General features: G+C 44.3%; 1 protein-coding gene across 1 annotated transcript in view; it reads left to right on the top strand.

The window, feature by feature from the left end:
- The window catches only part of DOCK2 (dedicator of cytokinesis 2), a 406,650-nt gene that overhangs the window by 42,871 nt on the left and 337,452 nt on the right, over positions 1-26,327 (top strand). The window contains exons 8-19 of the mRNA XM_058545716.1: positions 488-642; positions 4,926-5,007; positions 10,349-10,484; positions 12,782-12,857; positions 13,798-13,874; positions 14,443-14,568; positions 15,776-15,900; positions 20,911-21,009; positions 22,803-22,875; positions 22,987-23,090; positions 24,866-25,049; positions 25,197-25,294. Of these exons, the coding sequence (XP_058401699.1) occupies positions 488-642; positions 4,926-5,007; positions 10,349-10,484; positions 12,782-12,857; positions 13,798-13,874; positions 14,443-14,568; positions 15,776-15,900; positions 20,911-21,009; positions 22,803-22,875; positions 22,987-23,090; positions 24,866-25,049; positions 25,197-25,294 (1,335 nt within the window). The remainder of the gene's footprint in view (positions 1-487; positions 643-4,925; positions 5,008-10,348; positions 10,485-12,781; positions 12,858-13,797; positions 13,875-14,442; positions 14,569-15,775; positions 15,901-20,910; positions 21,010-22,802; positions 22,876-22,986; positions 23,091-24,865; positions 25,050-25,196; positions 25,295-26,327) is intronic.

Here is a 26,327-nt window from a genome sequence, read left to right on the forward strand (position 1 = left end):
GTCTACTTAAATATTTTGCCCATTTTAATTGGGTGGATTTTCTTGTCATTGAGTTGTAAGAATTCTTTGTATAATATGGATACAAATTCTTTATCAGATATATGTTTTGCAAATATATTTTCTCTCAAGTCTGTACTGGCCTTTTCATTTTCTTAAATGTGTCTTTCAAAAAGCAAAAGTTTTTACTTATGATGAAGTCCATTTAAGCAATTTTTTCTTTTATAGTTTGTGATTTTAATGACACTAACTTTACCAGAAAGGCTGGGTCAGTGGTGGTGTTTCCCAAGATGGGAAAATCAAGGCCAAGAGAGTTAAAGTGACTTGGCTCAGATTGCAGAAACTTTTGGTGGTAGACCTGGGTATAACGCTGAAATTTTCAAGCTTGAAACCTATGTAACTCTCAATGTCCTGGACCGTCTTTCTGTTGTCCTAAATGGTGCTGGGCTAATTTTCTCTATCTTCTTCCCTTTTTCCTTCTACTTCTCAGTCAAAAGACCAGCCAGATTATGGAATGTATTCCCGGATCTCCTCATCCCCCACCCACAGCCTCTATGTCTTTGTGAGAAACTTTGTGTGCAGAATTGGGGAAGATGCTGAGCTCTTCATGTCTCTCTATGACCCCAACAAGCAAATGGTCATAAGGTAGGTGTGCTCAATATTGCCTTACTTCTCTGTATGTGGGAGGTTGGACTTGGCAGAGCACGGAACATCTTTTCTTTCCACAATCTCTTGTGGAGAAATTCCCCCCTGGAAGAGAACTCAGCCTAACTGAGAATGTGGAAATAACTTCTTTAAGGGTGTGAGAGTCAGGTGGAAATATTACTCACCACCAAATTTTTCCCACAATGGGGTTATGCTTACACAGTAGGGCTTTGTAAATATGTTTCTGATTACTGGAAAACAACCAGAAACAACAAGATTCAGACAGGTATCATTGGAGAAAATAAAAATATCTACTCTTAAATTGGGAATTAGGAAATGAATGATGACAATTCCGTTTCCTATGGTAGTGATGGGCTAGGATTGTGGGCTCTGAATCTGCCTGGCTTCACATCCTGGTCCCACCCTTTTCTCTTTCTTAACCCTGGGAAGGTTGTTAACTTTTCTTAAGCCTGAGTTTCCCATTTGCAAAATGTGAGTGCCAACCTCATGGGGTCATTTCCGTCAGACTTTTAGGAGAAAAAGCACATGAAGCACGGGGCCCGGCATGTGGTTTCTGTGCTCCAAGTGGCAGTGGCTGTTATTATTAATTATTATTTAATTGTTCTTGAGAACGGAGGAACTGAGGGAACTTCTGAGTGCCTCAGCTCGAGGAAGGGAAGACACCTTTGAGAATCTCCAGGGAAAAGACTTTGATACACCTCCAGCCCCCACTGTCAGCCCCCTCGCCTCTGCTTGTGGCTGAGACCATCCTTCCTCCCAGGCAACCACTGCTTATCTCCACCAGTAGGGTTTTGGGCCAACACATGGTCCCATGAATTGAGGTCCGAGTTGATGCACTGATGCATCAAAATGGAGCTGGAGCATGATCCTCTGCCTTTATGGAGAAAACGATGTCTTCCTGGCTTGGTTGTTGTGATGATTATGTAAGATAATGTACAGTGCCCAGTGAAAAGTGGTGCTTTAGGAAATAATGGCTCTCCTGGAGATGTTTATGAAACATGGAGGGGCTGTCCATCTAAGAAGACTGACCTGAGGTCTGTACATGATCTCATTTAATCCTCATTACTTCATGCCATTTGGGTGAGAAAATGAGGTTCAGGGAGGTCAGGTGACTTGCCCAAAGTCACACATATTTATAAATGACAGAGCTGAGATTTCTACCCAGGTCCGTCTGACTCCAAAGACAAGCTAGCTCTCACTTTAGTCTGTCACCAAGAAAAGAGTTGTATCAAATATCCTGAGAGGATCTTAGCAGGGTTTCAGCACTGCTATGGTGGAAAGCTATTCTTTATAGTGAACCTAAATCCCTAGTGTTAAAGAGTCAGCCCAGTTCACCTGGCTAGGCCTCAGTGCAAGCTGCAAACCAGTGTTTCTGCTTCCTTAGAGATAGTCTTGTAGTAGTCTGCGTGTCATAGGCCCCTTGCTATTCCCTGTCAGCTGCTCTCAAGGCGCCTGTGACAAAGATCCTGAAAGCACTCATAGGACCCCCCTGCCTCTCAGGAAACGCAAGGATATCTCATGGCCGAATTGACAAGGGTGCCTGGCCTACTGGCCCATCTAAGTGGTGGATGGCCTGAACCAGCTCCGTGGAGGGAGGTGATGGATCAGTGGGATGGCAGCTCTGTTCCCTGATGTGTCACGCTGGATGATGTGCTCGATGGGGCATGCCTGAGTGATGCCTCTGAGAGACACAGAGAAGCCCTAAGGAGAGTGAGAGATGAGGAGGAGGTGAGCAAAAAGGGCAGAAGCCAAAAAAAGAAAAAAACAGTAGAAAACAAAGAAAGAAGCGAAGAGGGATGGTACAGGAAAGGGGCAGGGGAACTTGGAAGCACCCACATGTCAGTCTGACTCTGGATGGCTGCTCTCTCCCTAAGAAACCAGTCTTCTCCACTCCTGCCTGCCCCAGCTTGGGTTGACATACAGCGAACCATAGGCAATTTAGGACATCTGCAATGTGGCCCAGATGTGGACTGGGGGGGATTTGGCTGGAACTGACCTTTCAATGTTGAGATAAATCATAGTCCGAGTCCAGTAGATGCCTGAAGAGATCTGGTTTGGAAAATTTAAGGTAAATTTTTGCAGGACCAAAAAGAAGCAGTTTGGGCATCAGGCCAGTGGCAAGGCTAATTTCAAAAAAGAGCTCAAGGAGGATTGGAATGGTCTTCCCCCTTCCCCTGAGGAGGGAGTCATTTGCAGGAGGTCTCACCCATCTTGGTGCCAGGTGGACCTTTGGATTTACCACCCAGGTCTTCCTGGGCAAGGATAGATGGGGCCAGCTTGGCCCTGTAAATTACTTTTCTTATTTATGATTGCATTTCTCCTAGAAAAAAATTGCTGGTGCCTGATGTTTGACCTAGCAGGCTGGTTCTCGACTAGGCATGCTACATGTGATGAAGGATCCTGGGAAATAACCAGCTATTTCACTACGACAGTCCGCAAATAACCAACGGGAAATAATTGTTAAAAATCCTTTTTTTTTTTTGAGGATGGAGCCCTGGAGGGTTGTGGTTAGTTTGCTGAAAATTCCACGATAATGTTTAGATCTTACTAAAAAAGAAAGAAAGAAAAGGGTACATTTAACCTGATTGAATTTTAGCCATTGGTTAACCTGGGGCTGTGTTCGTTTGTTATCAGTTCCATTTCCCCCTTGAACCTAGCTTGGACTACTCTCATTCGTCTTCTAGGGGTGAGTGGAGAGAGGAACAAGACGTCAGAGAGAACAAATCTCTAAGAAGAAGGCAATTCTCCTTTACTTTGTTGAATTCTCTTACTGTACCTTTTTGAGCTGACTTGGTTTTTGAGCTTTATTTAGTTTTTATCCTAACTCAAGAAAATGGGCATTTATTTAGCACCAACTATGTGCTCCTGCATGGCATGGGAAACCTAATGACTCAACTCAGCAAAGGGTACTAAGCTTCTCCTAAATTAAAGAAGCACTAGACTTCCTGATCTTCCCAGTGCGGTTGCACTGACGAGAAGGAACCACACAGGTGATGTATGGTTGCTAGAAGATGTGAGATGATAAATGACCTTATGTCAGATCTGTGTGACTGCCCCTCATAAAATCCTTCAATGGGATTTTTCATGACTGTTAGGATCAAGTCAAAATCCTTGAATGGCCTATAAGACCTACGTGGCCCAGCCTCTCTCTCTAATTTTTCTCTTACCGTTTTCCCCTTGGATCTGTTTTTCAGATGCATCAAGCTCCATTCTGCCTCTGGGCCTTTGCACACATGTTTGCATTGCCTAAAACATTTCCCTTTCCCACTCTCTTTTCCTGACCAACTTTATTTATGTTCATATCCTCAGCAAAGACTTCCCTGACCACCAAGACTAGGCCAGGCTCTTCTGATATACATTATCACAACATCCTGAACTTTTTCTTTATAGCACAATTGCGTATAAATTGTTGTCATAACTGTATTTAAATAGTTATTTAAACTTATCTCAGATAATGGTTAAGACCCTCTACAGTCCATCACAGTGTGACGTTCCGTTCAAGGAAACAGTTCTCCATCGAACAGATAATTTAAAATAATTCAAATCTTTACTCATTCTTGAAAGGGGAGTGCGGTGGGAAGGGTAAATACATTCTTTTTTATTTTATTTTATTTATTTATTTATTTATTTTTATTTTTTGTTTATTGCAGTAACATTTGGTTTATAACATTGTAAAAATTTCAGGTGTACGTCATTGTACTTCTGTTTCTGCATGGATTACATCATGTTCACCACCAAAATACTAATTACAACCCATCACCACACACGTACCGAATTATCCCTTTCACCCTCCTCCCTCCCCCCTTCCCCTCTGGTAACCACCAATCCAATCTCTGTCCCTATGTGTTTGTTTATTGTTGTTATTATCTACTACTTAATGAAGGAAATCATACATTCTTAATATCCAGCAAAACATACAAAAATCCTTTCACCCTCATCTCTGCCACCCTTAATAACCTCTACAGAGAAAGCTGCTGCTCTTCAAAAATGTTAGGCATCTGGGCCAGAATTTGCCCAGCAGATGGGAGAGGGAAGGGGGTTGTGAATATACACGTGTTAGTAATTCTCTGCCCCTGCTTGTCTAACGTCTATCTCCCTGGTGGGACTGTGATCTTGCAGAGAGGGACCACGTCTGTCTCAAACACTACTGTGTCCCCAGAGGCCAGCATGGTGTCAGGCACACAGCAGATGTTGTGTGAATATTTTTGCTGAATGAATGTTGAGCCCCTGGCAGTAACGGGTTGCCACTCCTTTTCTCACAGTGAGAACTACCTGGTGCGATGGGGCAGCAGGGGCTTCCCGAAGGAGATCGAGATGCTCAACAACCTGAAGGTGGTCTTCACGGTGGGTGTGCTCTGTCTTCTCATTACCACGTTCCACACTCAAAGGATGTGATCTTGGAAATACGGCTGGTCAGTTGGTCAGCAGGGAGTGCAGCCTCGGTGCAGAGCCATGTTCTGGGCTTTCTGCAGAGATTCGGAGCAGGTGGAGGGCATTGTGTGCCCTCAGGAAGCTGTTGGGAAGGTGGATCTTCTCCTTCTGTCTCTTTCTCCCTCCTGCCCTGTCTCTTTCTCGTGCTTGTGCACACAGAGAACACATGCAGAGATCTATGTAAACAAGCACAAACCTCTTCCAGCAATCATGTCTAGGGGCACTGGGTACAGCAGCTATTCTGATTTTCTAGTTAATTCACGGTTACACTGAGTTCTTTTCTTTGGTTCAGACCTTCTAAAAACCTTTCTGAAATATATCAGAAAAAAAAAAAGACCTTCCTAGAACATTGACTGCCTTGGTAAATTGGATATTCTGAACATAATTAAGTCATAGATGACTAAAGATCTTACGGGTCCCTGGGATCATCCTTCTAAATACCAATACTCACTGGGCAAGATGTATGTAGAAATGTTGAAATCAATTGTTATTTGGATGATTTATTTCTGAGAGTGAACCTGGCTTTTTAGCTCTGGAAAGGAGACACAGTGGAAAGAAGGAGATAGGGTTATCATTTCCAGCAGAGATCGTTCCCTTGTCCTGTTTCCATGAAAATGTGTTAAGAGTATGATCTTAAGGTGTCTAAGGATATTGCTGTTGTCTGCAGGCTCCTTTGGGAAGAAATGCATTTATGAAGTTTTTCACTGTGTTGCCTGTGTTATCAAGGGAAATTACAGAGGAGGAGCCAGGGAGGGATTTGGGCATGGACCACACTGGTGTGTTTGATCCAGGAGTGACTGACATGCTAGATTAACCTACCTTGCTCTACAATAATTTTCCAGTTACAGCCCATTAGGTGCAATGTCTTATGTTATGTCACAATTAGATTAGAGTGCAGCTGATTTTTGTTTGTTATTTCCTGAAAAATGGGCCAGAGGCATGGAATAAGATCACAGGTCCTGATTGCTTAGACAAAGTTTTCTTGGCGTATATAAATGTGCCTCAATCCTGTTTATCTATTATTAGTTAGAAGGAGGAGCCTATTTATTTTCTTGATAAATAGGAGAGTCCCATGGGCTTCTTGATTAAACCAAGAGACAGATGTTTCATGAGAGGGAGAGGGACAGGGAATCAATCAGTGGTTCATTTTGCAGAGAACCAATTCATGATGTAAACAACGTGGGAAAGGGCATCGGTAAATTTGTGTCACTTGATATTAATGAGATTGTGATCCTGCCTTCATGGAATTCTGCCTGTGCCGCCACCTCTCCTTCCCACAGCAAATGAACTTGAGAACCTTGGTTGATTGGTTCAACAGGCTGATACTTCCCTCTCTGGAAATGATGGTAGTCTTCATTTCAGCACAAGGAAGGTCATGGTGCTCTAGCTTCTTTTATTGATTCAAGAGCTATCCAGTGAGTACCTACTGTGTAAGCTCGGTGCTAGATGCTGGGGATACAGCAGTGAATAAGCTGATAGGCCCCTGCTCTCATGGTGTGATGGGGGGAATTCAGAAAATAGGTGAATGAATAAATAAACAAGAGAAATGTCAGAAGGCAACCCATGCAACGCAGATAATTTAAACAGGGTGATGTGATAGCGTTGGACTAGGAGTTACTTTTAATTGGGCATTGAGGTGATGTTTAAGTTAGAGATGAGATAAGACTCAGCAGGCATGGGCCTCACTGGCCTTATTTCTCTTGTCTCCGGATGTTAGCTCTTCCTAGTTTCCTCTTTGGGGGCAAAGTCTAAGGAGCTGGCATGTGGGTCAGGCCAGTGGTGGACTTCCCCTCTGTTTGCTTTATAAGCATGTACCCTCCTTGGCCCTGTCAGAGGAAAGCAGCATATACCACAAGGTTCCCTCAGACTTTGCTCAGTTTGGGGGTTGCTGCTAACACGGGATAAATGGAGTACTAATGAATTACTAAATCAGGTGACACGTGTTTTAAGTTTCATTGTCCTGCCTAAGCTTCCCCAATACAACTGAGTTTTGTAAGGCCAAAGTAGAAATGTTTGGGAGACACCACAGATTGGGGCACACTCTGAGTGAGGTGTGCCTGTCTACACACTCTCCACAGAATAGCCTGTGCTCAAGCGTTTTGCTGTGCTTATGTAACATATTAAGATTCTCTAATGCCAAGGGTCTCTGATGAGGCAGCTCTTAAAGGTCTGGTGTCTTCCTTTGAGCCAGTGAAATCTTTTTGGAGAAGAAGGGTAGAGTGGGGGCTTACCTAAGAACTTTATACGTTTATGTAGTATATTAGTTGCTAGGGCTACCATTACAAAGCATCACACACTGGGTGGCTTAAACAACAGCAATTTATTTTCTCACAATTCTGGAAGCTGGAAGTCCAAGATCAAGGTGTTGGCAGGGTTGGTTTCTTCTGAGGCCTCTCTTCTTGGCTTGCAGATGGCTGTCTTCTCCATGTGTCTTCACATGATCTTCCTTCTGTGTGTCTGTGTCCTAATCTCCTCTTCTTATAAGGACATCAGTCGTATTGGATTAAGGCCCACTCTAATGATTTCATTTTAGCTTAATCACCTCTTTTTAAAGGCCCTATCTCCAAATACAGTCACGTTCTGAGATACTGGGGGTTAGGAACTTCAACATATGAATTTTGAGGGGACGCAATTCAGCCCGTAATATCTACGAAGGAAACTTGCATGTGCCAGGGCCTCTGTGGCTCTGAAAGATACCAATGCCTCTGAAAGATACCAATGCCTCTGAAAGATACCAATATAAATAATTCAAAAATCCTAATGAGAGGCGAGAAACAATGAGGGATGGAGGTCATTATAAAGGAAGCAAGACTTGAGCTTTTAAGGTTGGAAAGGATTTGGATATAGAGAGGTGTAAGAGGTAAGCATTTGAGGTGGAGATGCGGACAGGGGGCTTAGGAAGAAAGATCCAGAGTTGAAAGTAAGCACTGTGTATTTGTGGAGCAATAAAGAAATCTTTGTGACAAAAATAGAGTGCTTACATGCAGAGAATAGTGGGGAATCAGCTGGATAGGACAGCTGGAAATATATTATGTCTAGGACCTTTCCCATCAGCCGGGGAAGATTAGCACTAATAGGGTCGGAAATAGGGAGTTATTAACGTTGTTGGGGGAGAGAAATGAAATAATGAATGTGGCTCCTAAAGAGGAGTTTGTAGGGGATTTCAGGGTGGATTGGAAGAAAGTCAGGCAGGCCAGAGAAAAGGCTATGCAACTATATGGATGTGAGATAATTGGGATCTCAAACTCAGTTTCCTACTGGCAAGGGAGGAAATGCAAATGAGTGGAGGGGCTTCCTTAGTCAGAAAGGCCCCTCCTCTCCTACCTTCTCTCTCCCCCTGCCCAGCAGGGAGACATTGGAGAGTGGGGAAGCAGATGTCCATTTCTCCAGCTGTGGAAAGGAAGCCCTTATATCAGTCAAGGTTCTCCAGAGAAACTGAACCTATGGGATATGTGCATAGATAGATTTATTTTAAGGACTTGGCTCATGCAATTGTGGGGGCTGGAAAGTTTGAAATCTGTAAGGAAGGCCAGCAGGCTGAATACTAAGGCAGAGTTTCTGTACTACAGTCTTGAGGCAGAATTCCTCCTCCTCTGGGAAACCTCGGTTTTTGCTCTTAAGGCTTTCAACTTATTGGATGAGGCCCACCCACATTAGGGAAGGTAATTGCCTTTACTTAAAGTCAGCTGATTGTAGATGCTAATCAGACCTACAAAAACCTTCACAGCAACATCTAGACTAGTGTTTGACCAACAACGAGGCACCATAGCCTAGCCAAGCTGACACATAAAATTTAACCATCACAGCCCCCAAGCAGGAAGATGTGGACCACGTTGGGGCCGTGTCTTGTTCCCAGAAAGTCTGCACACCCCCATCCACTTACTCCCACACCAGCCACAGTGAGAGACTGGGGATGGCTGCTTTGCCCGGGCCCTGGCTCTGATGTGAGCTGACAGGCTATGCCCAGTGCTGATGCCTGGGTGAGGATTAACTCGGAGGAGAAGCAACTATTCCCCAGTGAGGCCAGGCCCAGGGTTCTCTGCTCGGATACCAACAACATGCCTTGATGTTCCTTCTCTAGCTGATCCCAGGTGGAAGGAGGTCCCAGGAACACTGAAGCTTTTAGATTTGAGCAGGCCAGTGAGATGCTGGGGTGGTCTGGAAGGTTTTCCCTCCGGCGTGCCTTTCTGATGGTGAGCGAGATGTATTGTGGTAGTTAGGTTTATAGACTTTGGTGTCAGAGTGAGTGGACAGTGTCTCCAAGGACTGAAGTCATGACCTTAGGGAAGCCCCTTATCTTCTTTGTGTCTCAGTTTCCCCATCTGTAAAATGGGGATGCAATAATAATATCTACTTTAGAGAGTTGTTAAGGATCAAATAAGACAATGATGTAAGAGACACTTAGCACCGTGCGTGAGACATTAGTGTAGTTCACCAGTTTTACCATTCCTCCTCTGAGCACACAGCTGAGTGCACTTCCCTGTCCCCCTTGGAGTTAGCTGTGGCCACATGCCTTGCTTTGGCCAATGAAATGTGAGTGGAAGTGATGTGTGTCTCTTCTGTATGGAAGCTTTAAAAGTCAGTAAGTGATTTGCCATGTTCCCTTACCCTACTGTGGGGACAGTGGGAGCACCTATTGTGACAAGAGAGATCATCCGTCAGCCAGGGGCCCAGAGTCAGTGAGTGAAAGGAGCCCCTACCCATCTCCATTGGACCTGTAGCCTGAGCTAGAAGTAAACTTCTGTTGTGTTATGAGCGATGAAATATTGGGGTTGTTTGGTGCCATGACAACTCAACCCTGATGAACTGCATACATTAGGTACTCAGCAAATGGTAACTGTTTGGATTTTTCCCTCTTCCTTTTGCTTTCTCCCTCAGAGGTGCTGAGCAATGATGAGATGGATGGTGTTATTTGTAGCACATGCTATTTTTTGGCTCCATCAGCTGGCATATAGGGAATGTTGCCTCTGTAACTGATATTGTACCTCTATCCTTCTCTTCCTATCAGTTTGAGGTGGAAGAATTGGGATTGAATACTAGAATCCTGTCACTCAGTCTCCTTTCCAAAACTCACCTTTCTTATCTGTGAAATGGGCGTCATAGCTTTGTTTTCTACTATTCCCAGGACTGATTACATGACTGGTCTATGTATCCTAAGTGTAAGCACATCCCCCAGAATTGACTTACTAGGTTTCCTTTTCTACTTTTTCTCATTAAACACATGATGTGTAACTATTCATTTCCTGCCCTATAGGATCTTGGAAACAAAGACCTCAACAGGGATAAAATTTACTTGATTTGTCAAATAGTCCGCGTTGGGAAGATGGATCTTAAGGATACTAACACTAAGAAGTGCACGCAGGGACTGAGGCGGCCCTTTGGGGTGGCAGGTAATGACACATTATGCACCATTAACTTTTATTGGGGTGCACATTCTGTGTGGCTGAATTTTACACCTTCTTTCTTTCCCTCTCCTCTTTGCTCCCTTCCCCCCACCAAAAAAATTTAAGCCAGACAGCCCCTAATACCTACATTTCTGGTGACTAAATTGAAATAATTGGTGACTAAGTCCAGATTTATGATGAAGACAGTGAATGATGGAGTCCTCACGTCTGCAGCAGGGCATAGGGAGCATGGTGCAGTCTGAGCAGTTGGCGCCTTTGCTTCCCAGCGTGGTGAAAAGGAAGAACAATATGAATGGGATCTAATTAAGAGGAACGAATCTTTTAAAAAAAATATCCAGGACAGGAAATACAGTTAGACAGGATGAGTCACCTGCCATACATCTAAATTCCAGATGGCAGTGGAGGTTTGGAGAGTCGGCGTGACCAGGTGAGGCTGCTTTGGAGCAGCCTCACCTCCGCATTTTTCTCCAGGCCTTAGCTCTCTTGGAGTTTCCAAGACTTCACCATTCCTGTCCCACTCTTATGATTTTTTCATGGTTGACTATCACTTGCACTATTATTTACCTAATATATTTTCTTTTTAATTAACCCACTTTATTTAAACTAAAGTACGTTTTTTTTCTTAAAAGACAATTTAAATGCCTGTGGAAATAGCAATGTGATATGCCAGTTTTATTTCTTTTTATTAAAATATAAGTTTTTAGTCATGTACCATTTATAATCCATATGTACCATATCTAAACCCAGTGTTTCAGGGTCCTTCCTTCAGGATGCCCTGATCTTCTGTAATCACACACCAGCTGGCTCTCCAACTAGTCTGCTGGCATTGCTTGCAAAGTGGTAGAGTGGAAGAAGTTAGCTTATACTGAGCTAACTGGTTTTTTAACCTGGCATCGTTGCTAGCTAGCTAGGTGATCTTGGGCAAGCATTTTCTCCAGGGCTTTAGTTTCATTGTCTGCAAAATGAGAGACTTGGATCTGGTTGATCCATGACCTGTTCTAAAGTGCTCTAATTCTATATGAGGGACACTCCTGGCATCACAATGTCCCTGTTAAGACAGTGAAGGTCCTTCAACCTTACCTCAAGGTGAGGTTGCCCTTGTCCCCAGCTGCAGTCTGTTCTCTGTTTTGGTTTCAGGTGACAGCAATCTGGTGTAACTGAAAGGTTCAGGGATAGATTGCTTCCAGCATAGCTGGATTCAGGAACTAAAATGAATTTACATCTCTCTGTCTCTCGGATCCTATGTCCTCTTGCTGGCTTATTCTGAAGATGGCTGTCCAATTAGTTGACAAAATGTTGACCAGCAGTTCCAAGCTTGCATCCTACCAATTTAGCAATCCTGCGGAAAGAGAGCACTTCTTTCCTGTTATTTTCAGCAGAAGCCCCAGGAGCTTAAATATAGGTCATGTGCTCATGCCCAAGTACTTAACTCTGGGCAAGGGGATGTGGTTCTCTAATCGGTCAGGTCACAAGAACAGCTCTGGAGCCAGAGGGAGATTGCACCACCCAAACCATGCTCACTGAGAATGGGTGAGAGGGTCTGTTAATCAGAGAAAATGGATGCTGGTGAGGTTCAAATAACAGTTTTCCCTCTTTCTCTCAGCTCCTTAACTCCTCTCTTGAGCTAGATGCAGTCACTGGTTGATTTTTACTCAAGCAATTTTAATGGCTCCCTGACCAGGGCCTGGAGTGATGGGGCATTTCACATAACTAGGGTTTTGGCTCTTTTTGACTGGCTTTTCCATAATCCCTACTCTAATGCAAGAGTTCTTCACCTTGGTTTTATGGATCTTTAGTGGCTGATTTAAGAGGAATTTTCAGAGGATCCAGGATCCTTCTGGAATTGCAGAGTTTAAGGATCCTACAGTTATGTGTCTGTGCATATGCATACGTTTATGAAAAGAGAGTGAATAGTTTTCATCAGATTCTCAGATCCCACAGGTAGTCGCTGTGCTTGGGTTTTGTAGGCATAGTAGACATGTCAAATCCAGACCTAATTGCCTAATTCCATAGCCACTGCTCTGACTCTTTCCTTTGGCCTCTGCTAAACCACAGGCTCTTGGATGTGTCCATGGCCTGCGGACCTCACAGCCTGCTTTGCCCAGAGGGGTTTGCCGGGTGCTGCGTTATGAACCCCCACTGTCTGTAGGGTCTGATGCTGGCTTGCTTGCCTTTTCAGACTTTTCTGACCCAACCTCTTGTCCTACAGTCTCATCCCGTTGTCACCCCTTCCTGGGAGCAGGAGGGCTTGAACCATTAATTCGTTTCTCTTCTTTTCCTAGTTATGGATATAACAGATGTCATCAAGGGGAAAGTGGAGAGTGATGAAGAAAAGCAGCACTTCATTCCTTTTCACCCGTGAGACATTTCCCCTTTCTTTCTGCTCTCTTAAACCACACCCTTCCTCGTTGAGGGCCGCTCCAGAGCAGGCTGACCTGGCTCCTGAGTTTGTGATAGCAGGGTGGGGCCTCCCAAGGGGAGGGCAGGAGCAGAACAATGGTCTCAGTGCTAAGGCTTTGTGCCCATCCATTCATCAAATGCCATTTATTCAACAGACTGACTGAAGCCTGGCAGAGGACTGGGCACTGCAGGAGGCATGGGGATGAATGGTGAACAAGATCAACATGGCCCTGCCTTCATGGAGCTTGTATTTAGATGGCGAATTAAACAGATAATCAACAAAAGATCAATCTGTTAATTACAAGTGTGATGGGAATCAGGAAGCTGTGAAGCAGCAGCGTCTCTGGAACCATAACAGAGAATCCTGGTTCTTGTGGGTAGAAATAGCTATGACTTGAGAGGAGGGTAGTGAGGATGGTAGATGTCCTCTCCCCGCTCTAAAGAGGAGGCTGAGAAAGAAGGACCCCTCAGTCTGAGAATGTTGTTCTTACTTTGTTACCCAGGGAGGATGTGTTTTGTACAGGTAGTGAGGTCAGTGGCTCTGGTTAAGGCACATGATTAGGGCTTAGCAGGAGCAGCTGAAGTCTTTGCCACCTTGCTGAGCAGATGTTCCTTTTGAGGGCTTGGGAATCCTTCCTTTTTAGGAGTCTTCCTAGAAATAAAAAATGGCCTTTACTTATAGCATTGGTATTCCCAAATTTCAGAGCTATGTTGCTTTGTGAAAAAGAGAGACATGTTTCTTGATGGCATGTATGCTCTCTGAGCTCGCATAGGCAGGCTCACTTTTCACCTAAGGTGTAAGGAGGGGCTGGGCAACTTTCTGAAGGACGTGGAACCACAAGTTGCGGACCCCATGAGGGCCTCATGTGAACATTTTCTGCTGTCTTTTCCTTTCCAGAGTGACAGCTGAGAATGACTTCCTACATAGCCTGCTGGGCAAAGTCACTGCCTCCAAGGGAGACAGCGGAGGGCAAGGTACAGTGCCAGCGCGCCAAGTGGGCTGGGCCGGACTCTGGCTTGGGAGCCCTTGATTCTTCGGCAAACAGATCAAAATCCTGAACCCTGGGAAATGTAGCCTTCCTTCCAGACAGAACATTGCAAAGAATGGGAGCATGTGATCTATAGAAATGGAAACCACATCTCCCGAAGCTGGGAGGCACGTCCTAGTGCCCAAGGGAAGAGAGGGACTGATATATCCTATCTCCTATGTGTCAGGCACTTTAATGTGTTTCCTTATTTGATTTCATCCTTCCCACAGTCCTGTGAAATAGATGGTATTAACCTCACTTTACCAAGACTGGGCTTAGAAATGTCAGATAGTTTGAGAGAAGCTGACACTACTAGAAGTAACTGGTGGGATTCAAACCCAGAGCTGTCCGGCTCCAGAGCCCCTCTGCTTTTCACCTTCCTTCCTCCCCCTGGGTTGTGTCTCAGCTTCCAGTGGTCTTCTCCAGAAAGAGACTGAGGGGAGAGCTGGTGGGAGGGTGAGACTGAGAGAACACCTTGAAGAAGCTAGCTCCTCATGGTTAGCGTTCCCTTCCAGGCCTCTGGGTGACCATGAAGATGCTGGTGGGTGACATCATTCAGATCCGCAAGGACTATCCACACTTGGTGGACAGGACCACCGTGGTGGCCAGGAAGCTGGGCTTTCCGGAGATCATCATGCCAGGTCTGGCCTTTCCGGGTGGGTGGTGGGTCAGCTTGTCTAATCCATGTTCTTTGTAAGGAGTCAACTCCTTCCTTTTCTACTGCCTTTCTCTATTTCTCTCCCCAAAGGTAACCACTGAAAACAATTTTTGTATATCCAAAGATCTTGTATGCATTCACATAATAAACAGAAACACATAAATATACACACATGCACTTTCGTCTCCCGCAAATGGGATCATACTTTATATGCCATTATTTCATATACTTTATATAGTCTTCTGCAACTTGTTTCATCACTTAATAATTTATCATTGATGTCCTTTCTATTTTATATAGAGTAATTCCATTCTTGTTAGGGGAATATTGTCATTCTCTTAAATTTTTAAACTATTTTTTCATTACCAGAGGACTCCACGCTCATTGTAAAGTGTTCAAATTGCACGAAAAGATATAAAGTGAAATGTTAAAAGCTCTTTCAAATCTTTGTCTCCAGAAGTAATCACTACTATTAACATTTTCCAAATGTGTATGTAATAAAAGAAAATAAGTGAGATTATATAATAACACCTTTTGGAAACTTCTCTTTTTGTCTTAAACCTGTGTCTTGGCCTTGTGTCCATGGCTGCTGTCGCTGCCCGACCCCTTCTCTCCACAGTTGTAGGGTGGTCCACTGGAGGTCTGTACTGTAATTCCTTTATACTTGCTTTACCTGAGACGTCAATTCCTCCTACATTCCCCTCTGGGAATTTCAATTCTTATTTTGCCCCCCATTCCTGAAGACCCTCTGCACCCCGTCCCTGACTCCGTGTTCCTCGGATACACACAAAGTCACTCTATCTGCTTCTACACGGTAAAAGATCCGTGGATGTTGTGGTTGTTATTCATGGGGCAAGATCAATCCAATTGGAGCTTTCCTTTGCCTTCCCAGAAGGTGTCACTAGAGCATGAAAATTAAATGATTTTAATGGAGAGAAAAACATGGCCCACTGTGACCATCCTACCTCCCTTTTTGCAACTGATTTCCTAGCATTCCTCCAACTCTTGTTACCTACCTCTCCAGCCTCCCTGATGAGGTAAAAATGCTTTTTCCAAACAGTTCTGATTTTCATTAACAGACGTCAAGGTAGGGGGCACTTCCCCCCTCTCCCCCGCTCTCCATTCCCTCTAGTCAGTGTCTCTCCTGCTGGGTAGACTCCAACTCCTATCTCTCTCTCCCTCTGCCTCAGGGGATGTCAGGAACGACATCTACATCACTCTCTTACAAGGCGACTTTGACAAGTACAACAAGACGACGCAGAGGAATGTGGAAGTCATCATGTGTGTGTGCTCGGAGGATGGCAAAACGCTGCCTGTAAGGAACTCTGCTATTGCTCTGGGGGACAGGGCCCCTCTTGGGTGCCTCTGCTCAGAAAGAATTGCTTTTCCCATCCCCAATTCTGCTCTCTAAATGCCAGGGGCCTTCGAGACAGTGTTGAGTAATGTGATCTACACGTTTAGAGCTTGGTTAGCACAGTAGCCCATAATGAGACCTCGTGTTATTTCTTTACACCAAAGCAGTTTTTCAATGTCTGTTCCTTTCCTTTCATGACCTCTTCTTTTTTTCTTTTTTGCTTGCCTCAGTTTTAGGTTAGCTGTTTGCAGTTAAAATGTTGTTCTCATTGAAACTTAAGCTGGTTTATTCAGGCAAAATTCATGGCAAGAAAAAGGGATCAATACAGAGCCTTGGGCTGATGTAGAGACTCAGGATGTCCTCAAAACAGACGTTCCCAACATTTAATCTAACTCACTAACACTCAGCCAGAAATTCTGGTGGAAAGCCTTATTCGTAAATTGGTCTCCAGAGGGCCGGCAGAGTGTATTTAAGAATGCAAAGCACATTGCTATAAATATTTACACAACATATGTCCTGCACAATATTTGTCATGTGTGTTTACATTTATTTACTTACATTTTCTTTAAGGTTGTCAGCAGCTGTGTCCAGTGTATAGGAGGGTTTTGCTTCTCAATTTCTCCTTTTGGAGTACTTAGCTGAAAATAAAATCCGCTCTCAAGAGAAGTTTCGGCGTGGGCAAATATTCCCCTAAGACCATAGTAGGTGATCAGATAGTACAGTCGGGTGGGGGTGTGAGTATTAATAAGTCATCTGCTCTGGCCTGGGGGCCTGGCACTTAGGCAGATTTTGCTACCCTCTACCTAAGAATAACTAGCATTCACAGCAGAATTACTGTGTGCCAAGCACTGTGGTAAGAACAATGCATTACTGTTGTTATTCCTATTTTTACAGAGGGGGAAACCAAACCTTTGTCAAGTGCAACAACTTTCCCCAGGTCATAAAGTTAGTATATGGCAGAGTTGGGGTTTGATTCCAGGTTCCAGGGCCTCTTAAACACTTCTCTATAATGCCTATTCAGTTAAAAAAAATTTGCCAATTTATGTCATTTTAAAAATGAGGTGAATAATTGGTTCTATCAAATTCTGGAAAGATTCATAATTATTTTTTACATTTAAAGAAATCCTCATAATTGCCTTTTTGTTCATAAAGACTGGCCCCATTAATTAATAGCTAGTTGAGCAAAATCCAAGCATTTAACTCTTCCTGTTTTTGTTGGATTCTGAAACTTTTCTGAAAAATGAAGTAAGTGTGAGACATTTCACTCAAAGGAACAGAAGGGAAGAGCAGAGTGTTTTTATCTGAAAGGAAATTGCATTTTGTGAATGTATAGACCGTTGCTTTGAAGTTATTTTTATCTAACTACCTGTTGAAGAACTTTTAAACCTCAGCTTCATTTTTTTAAAACACTGGTATGCTTGCCTTCAATGTCGCTGAAGGACAAATTAGAAGGAACAGTTAACAGGAAAGCAGGTGTCTTATCTCGTTTCTGAACCATTCTTACTTCCACCTCTGCCACCCTTTTGAGTCACACCTGACCAGGCTGAACAGACGCACTTATCAGAGATGAGTATATAAGCAGGTATTCTGGGGGCTGAAATGGAGAGGTAACTGTGGGGCATGCTGATAATTTGCAGTTTCATCTCTTAGGGAAGCTATGGGGGAGTTCAGTTGACTGACTATTGAAAATTGCTAAGGAAGCCCGTGGGAGGCTTTTCTTTCTCTATTTGCAGAAATAAATATTACTGCCTAATTAAGTATCAGGCAGTACACTCAAACACTCCTGGTTGGTACTGGTGGGTTCCTGTGGGAACAGTCCTGGTAGGAATATCGATTTCTCCTCCTTTTCCAGGTGCACACTGCCCTTGGCAGAATGCGGCCCGAGGACAGAGTAGGTTAGACTTGTCCTTGGCTCACTTTGGGGTGTCAAAGACCTTGCTCAGCAGGGGCCATAGCAGAGAAGGTAACAGCGTGGGCTCTGGGAGCAAACAGAGTTGAAAACCCAGCCTCCCCTCCTATTAGATGTGTGATCTTGGGCAAGTTTATTTGTTTATAAAAGAAGAAGAAGAATCTCTTCTTCATGGGATTGCAGGTTAAACAAAATGGTAGGTGTAAGGCATCTGGTATGCAGTAAATACTCAGTAACAGGAAGGAGAGTATCATTCAGAGAAGGCAGACCAACTGCGGGTTGAAGCCCTGGAAGGGATTTGAGGGAGTCAAATAGGCAATCCAACGTGGATGCCTGAAGTTTAAGGAGAAGTAAAAAGGCTCAGATGTTGGGCTGAGAAACCTCTGCTTTTCTGAGACCAGCCAGCTTACCGGGGTGGAGGCAGGGCATGGGGACAGTGTGGTATAGTGGTTAAGCCTATAACCTCGGGTGCAGGCAGCCAGGCTTAAAGCCTAGCTCAGCCTGGATTAGCAGGATGACCTTGAGCAAGTTACATAATCTCTCTACACCTAAGATTCTCTGAAAAGGAGACCAGCAGTGGCACCTTACTCTTGTGAATATCAGCTGAGGTAATGTACATGATAGATGTTTATTAGAGTTAGCTGTAATTATTAGGAAAGTACACAGTAGTCTCCTAGTCTCCAGGCTTGCCTCCTGCCCTGTGGATGCTCATTGGCATCTTCCCGTGATGTGGTCTTGTTGGTGTTGAACGCTTTCTGGCTCTCAGTGTGCGTTCACATCCATGGTGTCGTTTGTTCCTCAGGTGATACCTACGAGGTGAACAGGGCCTGTGTTGGGAGCCTGATTTTTCCTCCTGCTGAAGTGTGTCTGCCAAAGCCAAGCCAGCATTAAAGCGTCCAGGCTTCCTGATTCCCATCCAAATTTTCTTCAACTGGCCTGCAGCCAACTAGGGGCTCTTACTGTTCATTTGGGGCTGCAGGGGTGGGCAATAGGGAAAATTGTTGAGCAGGCTTACTTGAGACTTATACAAGTCTGTATTTCCCCTAACACGGGGTTCAGTCCCTGGTCACAGTGCTCTCTTGGCACGCTCGGCAGCGTTCAGCTTTATCTCTGCAGTGTTGAGGGTAAGGTCACTGTCTTAGGCCTCTCTCAGAATAGTACTGAGACCTTTTTCTCCAGGCTTAGGCAATCAAAATTTTTCATCGTCAAGATAGTTTTGTGGGATTCAGTTGCCTGCCGTACAGCAATTTTTACTTTCACCAGAGATGTATGTGTATTTTCAGATTTTATAAGCTACATGGGATTCACTGGAGCTACAGAAACTCTAGGCCCATAAATGTCACTAGATATAAATCTTGGGAGGCTGGAAGCATCTAGGTTGTTATAGAAGGAACACTGGAGGAAGAATCAGAGGCTCTGAGATGTCATCCTAGCTCTGCTACCTCTTGGGGCAAGTACTTAACCTCTCAGGGCCTCAGTTTACTCAGTTTTGAAATGGGGATAATGATAGTGATCATCACTCAACCCTCTGATGTGAGGGTTGAATTAAGTGAGGTAGTGCATGTAAAGGACTTAGCATAATGTTGGACACAAAGCACCCCCTCAATGGTTACGAAAACTTTGGAAGCGCGTTTCTAGTTCAGTGCCTCAAGAATTTCTGAAAGGCTTCATCCTGTTGAAAACCAAGAGAGTTGCGTGTCTTCCCTCATTTCCGGTTCACTGGTTTTCCTTGTTTTTTAGAGATGAGTTCTGACAGGACGCAATATCCTTGTTTTCAAATGCATTCAATTTGGCTGCAAGTACCATCAGTCAATGCTGAAACCGAGCTCATTCTTTCCCTATAGCTTGGAAGTGAGGAGGGAGCTTCCCAGTGAGAGGGGCAGGTTCTCCTCCTGTGGTTTAACTTGGTTCACCCAGCGTCCATTGGAGAACTGGAAGGAATCTGATGAGAGGCACGGACTCCTTCACCGTAAAAATGCCCAGAGACACACAGTTTTGCAGTTTTGGGGCCTGGGCCTCCAAAACCAATCCTCATGTCCCTAGATCTCTGGAGACTTGAGGTTACGGTCTGCTGGTCTGGTATAACAACCACACTTAGGCCCTTTCTGGGTAACCATAGCTTAGACCAAACAGCTGGAATGAATAGAGAGAGACAGAATTAGGGGCTGGCATACTCTATTAGAAGATAATTTTTTGTTACTCTGGGGGTGAGTTTTATGGCAAAGAATAAATATCCTACATAGGTATGCTTGCTCTGTGCTCACTCTCTGCTCGGAATGTCCTTCCCACATTTCTGCTCAAAGGACCTTAGAATCTTTCTTCAAGATCCTCAACTATAATCGGCCTCCAAGAAATCTTCCCTGAGTCCTCAGGCTGCACTTGTGTGTCCCTTCTCTGTGCCCTGGAGTAGTAAACACATACGTCTGTCATCACATTGCACTGCTTAGTGATTTGTCTGCTCATCTAATGGTCCCTCCATCAAACTGTGAACCCTCATGTCAGGTTTAATATCTGACTCGTGCCAGTATCCCAGTGCTTCACATGGGCCTGGTATCTGGAAGACGCTCTGTAACTGTGGGCTCCCTCTGCCACTTCTGCCAGAGTGTCTGTCTGAAGCCCAAGCTCCCTCCCCTTGCCCAGCTCCTGCTGCCACCTTGTTGTGTTAGCATCAGAAATCCATCAGAACAAGCTGCTGCTTGGCCCATCTGAGCGTGTTTGTAAACTTTGTGCACATTCAGATTTAGGAAACAAATAGGATTAATAAGACTGGCAGCGTTCAGTAGCTCTAAGGCTAGTTACCGTTTACAATAAGGCAGCCCTGTCAATGCCTGGCATGCTCCAGTGGTTTCCAGAGTGTAAGTAATAGAATTTCTGCAGTTAAGCAGCTGTCACCCCTGGGGCCAGTGATGTTCATGTATAGATCCGTAATGTAGAAGGGTACCTGGCAGAAAGCCAGGTTTTTCCAGGCTCTAAGGCCAGTCTTAGCCTTGGAACCAAAATTTCCCAAGTACAGAAAATGGCAATTCTGCAGTGTTTTCTCTCTCTTTGTTTTCTTGGGTTAGAATGCAATTTGCGTGGGAGCTGGGGACAAGCCCATGAGTGAATATCGGTCCGTCGTGTACTATCAGGTCAAGCAGCCACGGTGGATGGAAACAGTCAAGGTAATAATAATAATAATAATAATAATGATAGCAGCAAACATGTACCTAGGGACTCTGAGACACTTCCTTCAGATCTGAAGCAATACCCTAGCATGTGTCCTGTGGTATGTCAGGCAGTGGAAATGGTGGCCCAATGGGTGAGCACCCTGGTTCTCCTGATCACCCTTCACTGGCCCAGGACCTAGCCACCATGGAATTGTCAGATAGTCCTCTTGTGGACGGTGCCCTATCCGTCAAGCTGTGTCGTTCTACTCAGCAGTGAGGAGTGACAGAGCTCTGAGCAAATATGAGGCTATACAAGGCCACTTAAGGCTTGAAAGAGATCCTATTGGAGGGTGACTGGACGACAATGGCATTAATCACAAATATTCGCATTATCAGATTGTAACACTAAGCAGAAGGGAATGTCATGCATTGGAAGAAGAGTTTGGAATTAATTTAGTGAACAGTGAAGCTTGATCACAGCATCAAATATCTCTGCCTTATAATTAGTATCAGTCTTTACTCACCCTGTGCCCTGGACCCAAACTCAAGGTGTTCACATCACTTCTCTTTTGGAGATAGCTATTCAGACCTCAGTGGATCTTACCTTGTCACCTATATTCCTATTTTTCTCAGTGGGTCTCTCTGTACTCACCCTCTTCAAAATGATGACCTGTCCAACTTCGGGGTTGGAAAGCTGTTGGGCCAGGTTGTTTTTCTCTTCTCTGTGCTCTCTTGCACCCCAGTTTTGTCTCTTTGCTAGCCTTTGTCACATGACTATTATAGCTATGTGTTACTCCATGTAGACCATGAACTCCCTGAGTTGCAGGGACTCTGCCTCACATCAGCGTGGCCAGTGCCTCACATGGTTGTAGCTTAGTCAATACTCATTCAATACACAGTGAATGAATGAATTGGACTGCAGCCACCCATGAGGCTCTCAGTTCTTTTGCTCTGTCTGAAACACACTAATGATGGCCCTCTTCAGGCTCAAATTTCCTTTTCTGGAGCAGAAAGTGCCCCAAAGTATACATCTGTTTGGCTTTTAATAGTCAACTGTACAGCATAAACTTGTCCCTTCTAAACATCAAAGAGGTTTCCTCATGGGTAGCTGAGCTTCTCGGCTTTGGCCTGAATTGCACATTACAGAGAGAGCTACGAGGCCTTGCGAGGTGGAGCAGTCCAGAGCCAGGCCTAAAGCATCTCAGTCAAGGGGGCAGCACAGCCACTGGACAGTGAAACTGGGGTGACCAGGGAGTTATTGTCCTGGCTCAGCATCCTCAAAGGCAAAAGCATCTGGACATGTGTCCTACCAAGGATGGGAATGAGCCCTAGGATTTTCCCAAATATTAGTGGATTCAAGTGTTTTTATTAATTTGCATAAACTAGAGTCCCCAAGCGTACTCCCTGATGACCACTGTTAATTTGCTAAGCCCTGCTGCGATTGCCAGAACTCCTGGAGTGTGGAGGGAAAATGTGCACTGTGCAGTTTGCAGTGCATCAAGCCCTGTGCTAAAGTTATGTGACTTTTATACCAATTTGGGGAGATTCATTTTTCCTCACTATAATTTACGGACCTCTTTTCATTGGCTAGGAATGCAATTTGCCAAATGGGTTACATTTGGTACTTTATTTTCTCTTCATAGCTAGTTCTCATGTAATTTATTTACAGTTCATCAGGTTTGATGGATGGGTAATAAATCAGCAGGCAGCACTCTCAGTTAAATGGTCAGACTGCCTTTTGGGGGTGGGGTGGAATGGGGAGGACTGTTAACTCATTGTCTCCTGAGCTCTGGTTTCTGCCTGCTGAGGTGGCTGTCCCTATTGAAGACATGCAGAAGATCCATCTGCGATTCATGTTTCGACATCGGTCATCCCTGGAATGTGAGTATCCAACCAAATGGCATCTCTGCAGCTCCCCTAAGGGGAAAAAAGTGGGATAGCTGGGTGGCCCATGTATCATTTTCTTTCTTGACCTCACAATGCTATTTCCAGCTAAAGATAAAGGAGAAAAGAACTTTGCCATGTCCTATGTGAAGTTGATGAAGGAAGATGGGACCACTCTGCATGACGGATGCCACGACTTAGTTGTCCTAAAGGTACCATGAGTTGGAATTAACTCTGCAATGTGGGAGGTGAAGGAAATGAATGGGGATATGGTAGGATTGCTTAGTGGCTAATAGCATGGACCCCGGAATCACACATACCAGGGCTTAGCAGCTATGTGGCCTTGTACAAAATCTGAACTTCTCTGGGCCTCCGTTTCTTTATCTGTGAGCCCTCAATGAGTAATTGTGAGGATTTATGAGACGGTTCATGTAAACACGACAATGATGGGTACATAGAACCCTCAATAAATGGAAAAGGTTATTGTTACGTACTGAATGGGCTGTTGACTCTGTAAAGACCGCTGTGGGATGTGTAGAAGATAGCAAGAAGTATTTGAGAGACGCCTCACTTGTAGCCAGTGGAAAAATATTGGAATTTGGGATCCTGATCTTGCTGATGACTAAATCTGGAATCATCTCACATGTCTTCCTGAATCTAAGTTTCCTTTTTCTTAAGTGGTGATGATAACATTTGTGACAAACCAATGAGATGACCCACGCGAAAAGGCCATGCATAAGGGTACAGATGTCAGCCGTGGTTACTTTTACATCATGTGGCTTGGACTGTTTCCCAGAAGTGGGGAAGTGTTTGACTTGATCTCACCTGCATGCTTTCCTACAACCCCTCTTGTGACAGAGAGCAGGATGCCTCTGCTAGCACCTGGCTGGAGGCAAAGCACATATGGCTGTGAAACAGGGCAAGGCTAAGTGGTTAGCACAGGGGTCAAACCTTTCTCAACCTTGTAGGCTGAAACTGCCCTTTTGCCTGTGGTCTGCGTGGCAAACACAGGCTCATCAAGGCTTCATCACCTGGTACTCTTCTCTGAGTCTCTCTGACTTTTGCAGAACCGCCCCCCCCCCTTCTTCTGTACAGCCTCTTTTTTCTCATTTATGACACATCAAGGTAGTTCTTGGCTTGAAAGCCATTCTTCCCCCAACAGATTGTGAACTCAATGGGGGCAGAGGCCCTGTTGCAGTCAGTTTTCAAGTTACTCACCCTCCTTAAGTTTCCTTATCTGTAAACTGAGGATGATTCAGTATTCAACAGTATTCACAGCTGTAACAGTTGTTGTGAGGCTTAGTTGAAGTGAACTAAAGCATATAAAGCACTCAGGGCAGTGTCTGGTTCAGAGTAAGGGCTCAATAAATGTTAACTCCTATGATACCTACCTCTAATCATTCATTTCAGCAGCCAAGGGACTTAGGTACCTATCAACTCTGCTCAGAGCTCTGTATGCATTATGCCCGTTTAGTCTGCTCAGAACCTCTAGGAAGTAGCTAATATGATTAATCTTCAGTTTAATCATGAGAAAAATGAGACACAGAGAGGACAAGGAATATATCCAAGATGACCCAGACTTGTGAATGGTAAAACAGGGTCTAGATCCCAGGACTTTTAGACTCTAGGGCCTTTGCTGTTAACTTCTCCTTTAAGCTGATTCCTTTCTTGCTAGTGGGCGTGTGTTAAGATCTCAAAAAATTTAGGAGGAATTAAAATGGCCTATCTAAGAATCTTTAATTCTCTTTATGCCATTAATGAAGTCCACAGAGCCTTGAACTGATTGACCAACCCCTTTTCCATTAATGTAACTTTGTGTTCTTGCTTATTTTGTGGAAAAACAGCCCTGCCTTACCAGCTGATGTTTATTGCTTCTCTGATGGTTTTCCTAGTTCTGACCCTCCCTACCTTATAATGTGTGAGCTGGCCTGTGTGGCATTGGGCATGTACCTGTGGCGTGGGGAAGTAAACACAGTGATGTTTCCAGGGGGACAGCAAGAAGATGGAGGATGCCAGCGCTTACCTGACCCTCCCTTCTTATCGACACCATGTGGAAAACAAGGGAGCCACCTTGAGTCGAAGCTCCAGCAGTGTTGGGGGGCTCTCTGTCAGCTCCCGGGATGTGTTCTCCATTTCCACCCTGGTGTGCTCCACTAAGCTCACTCAGAACGGTAACGGAACCATCGAGAGTTGTGTGTGTGTTGTGTGCATGCATATGCATGCATGTCTGTGTGTATGCATGTGCAAGCCCAGGACGGTCCTAGTATGGACAGTTTAGTCCAGTGATAGTAATTCTGCTTGTCTGGACTCTATCTTAGTGGGCTTGCTGGGTTTGCTGAAGTGGCGTATGAAGCCTCAACTGCTACAGGAGAATTTAGAGAAATTGAAGATTGTCGATGGAGAGGAAGTGGTGAAGGTCAGTGGGGCTTTGTTTTGTTTGTACTCATCCACCAGTGACAGAGCTTTAAATCATGGGTGGCTTCAGGGGAGAAATTAAGTGTTGAAGGAGATGGGACTTTTTCTCTGACAATGGGACACAGTGTCCCAAGTTGCCACAAGAAACCTTTACTGGGAAATCTGGGGAGTGATTTGGTTCAATGACACTGAATATTGAGCTGCAGAAAACTATGGTTGTGCTCAGTCTCTGGAAATAGATCAGCCTGGTGTAAATCCCAGCTCATCCACTTGCCAACTTTATGTGATAATATTATGAATATGACGTGTTTCACAGGGTTGTTGTGAGCATTCAAGGTGATAATATTTAAAAATTAGTCAGCATAGTCTCTTACACATAGTACACAATATTAGAACTAAAGCATATAAAACATACAATCTTCAATAAATAGTAAATATTAATTATTTTTGTTGTTGTTAAGTTGCTATAGTAATATGATCTCTTTATACTATCTATACATTACTGTTAGAAATAAAAAGTATTCTTGGTTTCCACTGCTTGGAGAGCATGTGCATTTGCCATGAGAAAGGGAAAGACATCAGGGCTCACACTTTAAGTGAACCAAGCAGAAAACAGTGCAAATGTCAGCTGTGTTGTTGTGCCCTCATGGTGGTGGAGAATACTGTGTCTGAAGTGCAAATCTAATTAAAGCAACCCTCTACTCCAGCACTATGAATTGTGACAAGTGTTTTCCGGAGGTCCTGGTGATCTTGTTTCCATCAGGAACCTGGTACAGCTGGAAACTCTGAGATTATACATCTTCCTCTGGTAGCTCTGTGTTTTTAGGGACTCTAGGAAATATTGACCCACCCTTAGAAAGGAGGAGTATCAAATTTTAATTAATTGCCCATACATAGAGAAGCAATGGTAGAATTTCCAAATCAGTGCTTTAAATGTGCACTATTGACCCACCTACCTGGTTCAGCAATGGCAGGGAAGTTCCCTAGACATCCTTTCCCAAGGTCTGTCAACTTTGGGCAGCTTGATGAAGTCA

This window comes from Diceros bicornis, chromosome 1 (genome assembly GCF_020826845.1).
Source record: "Diceros bicornis minor isolate mBicDic1 chromosome 1, mDicBic1.mat.cur, whole genome shotgun sequence".
Lineage (NCBI taxonomy): Eukaryota > Metazoa > Chordata > Mammalia > Perissodactyla > Rhinocerotidae > Diceros > Diceros bicornis.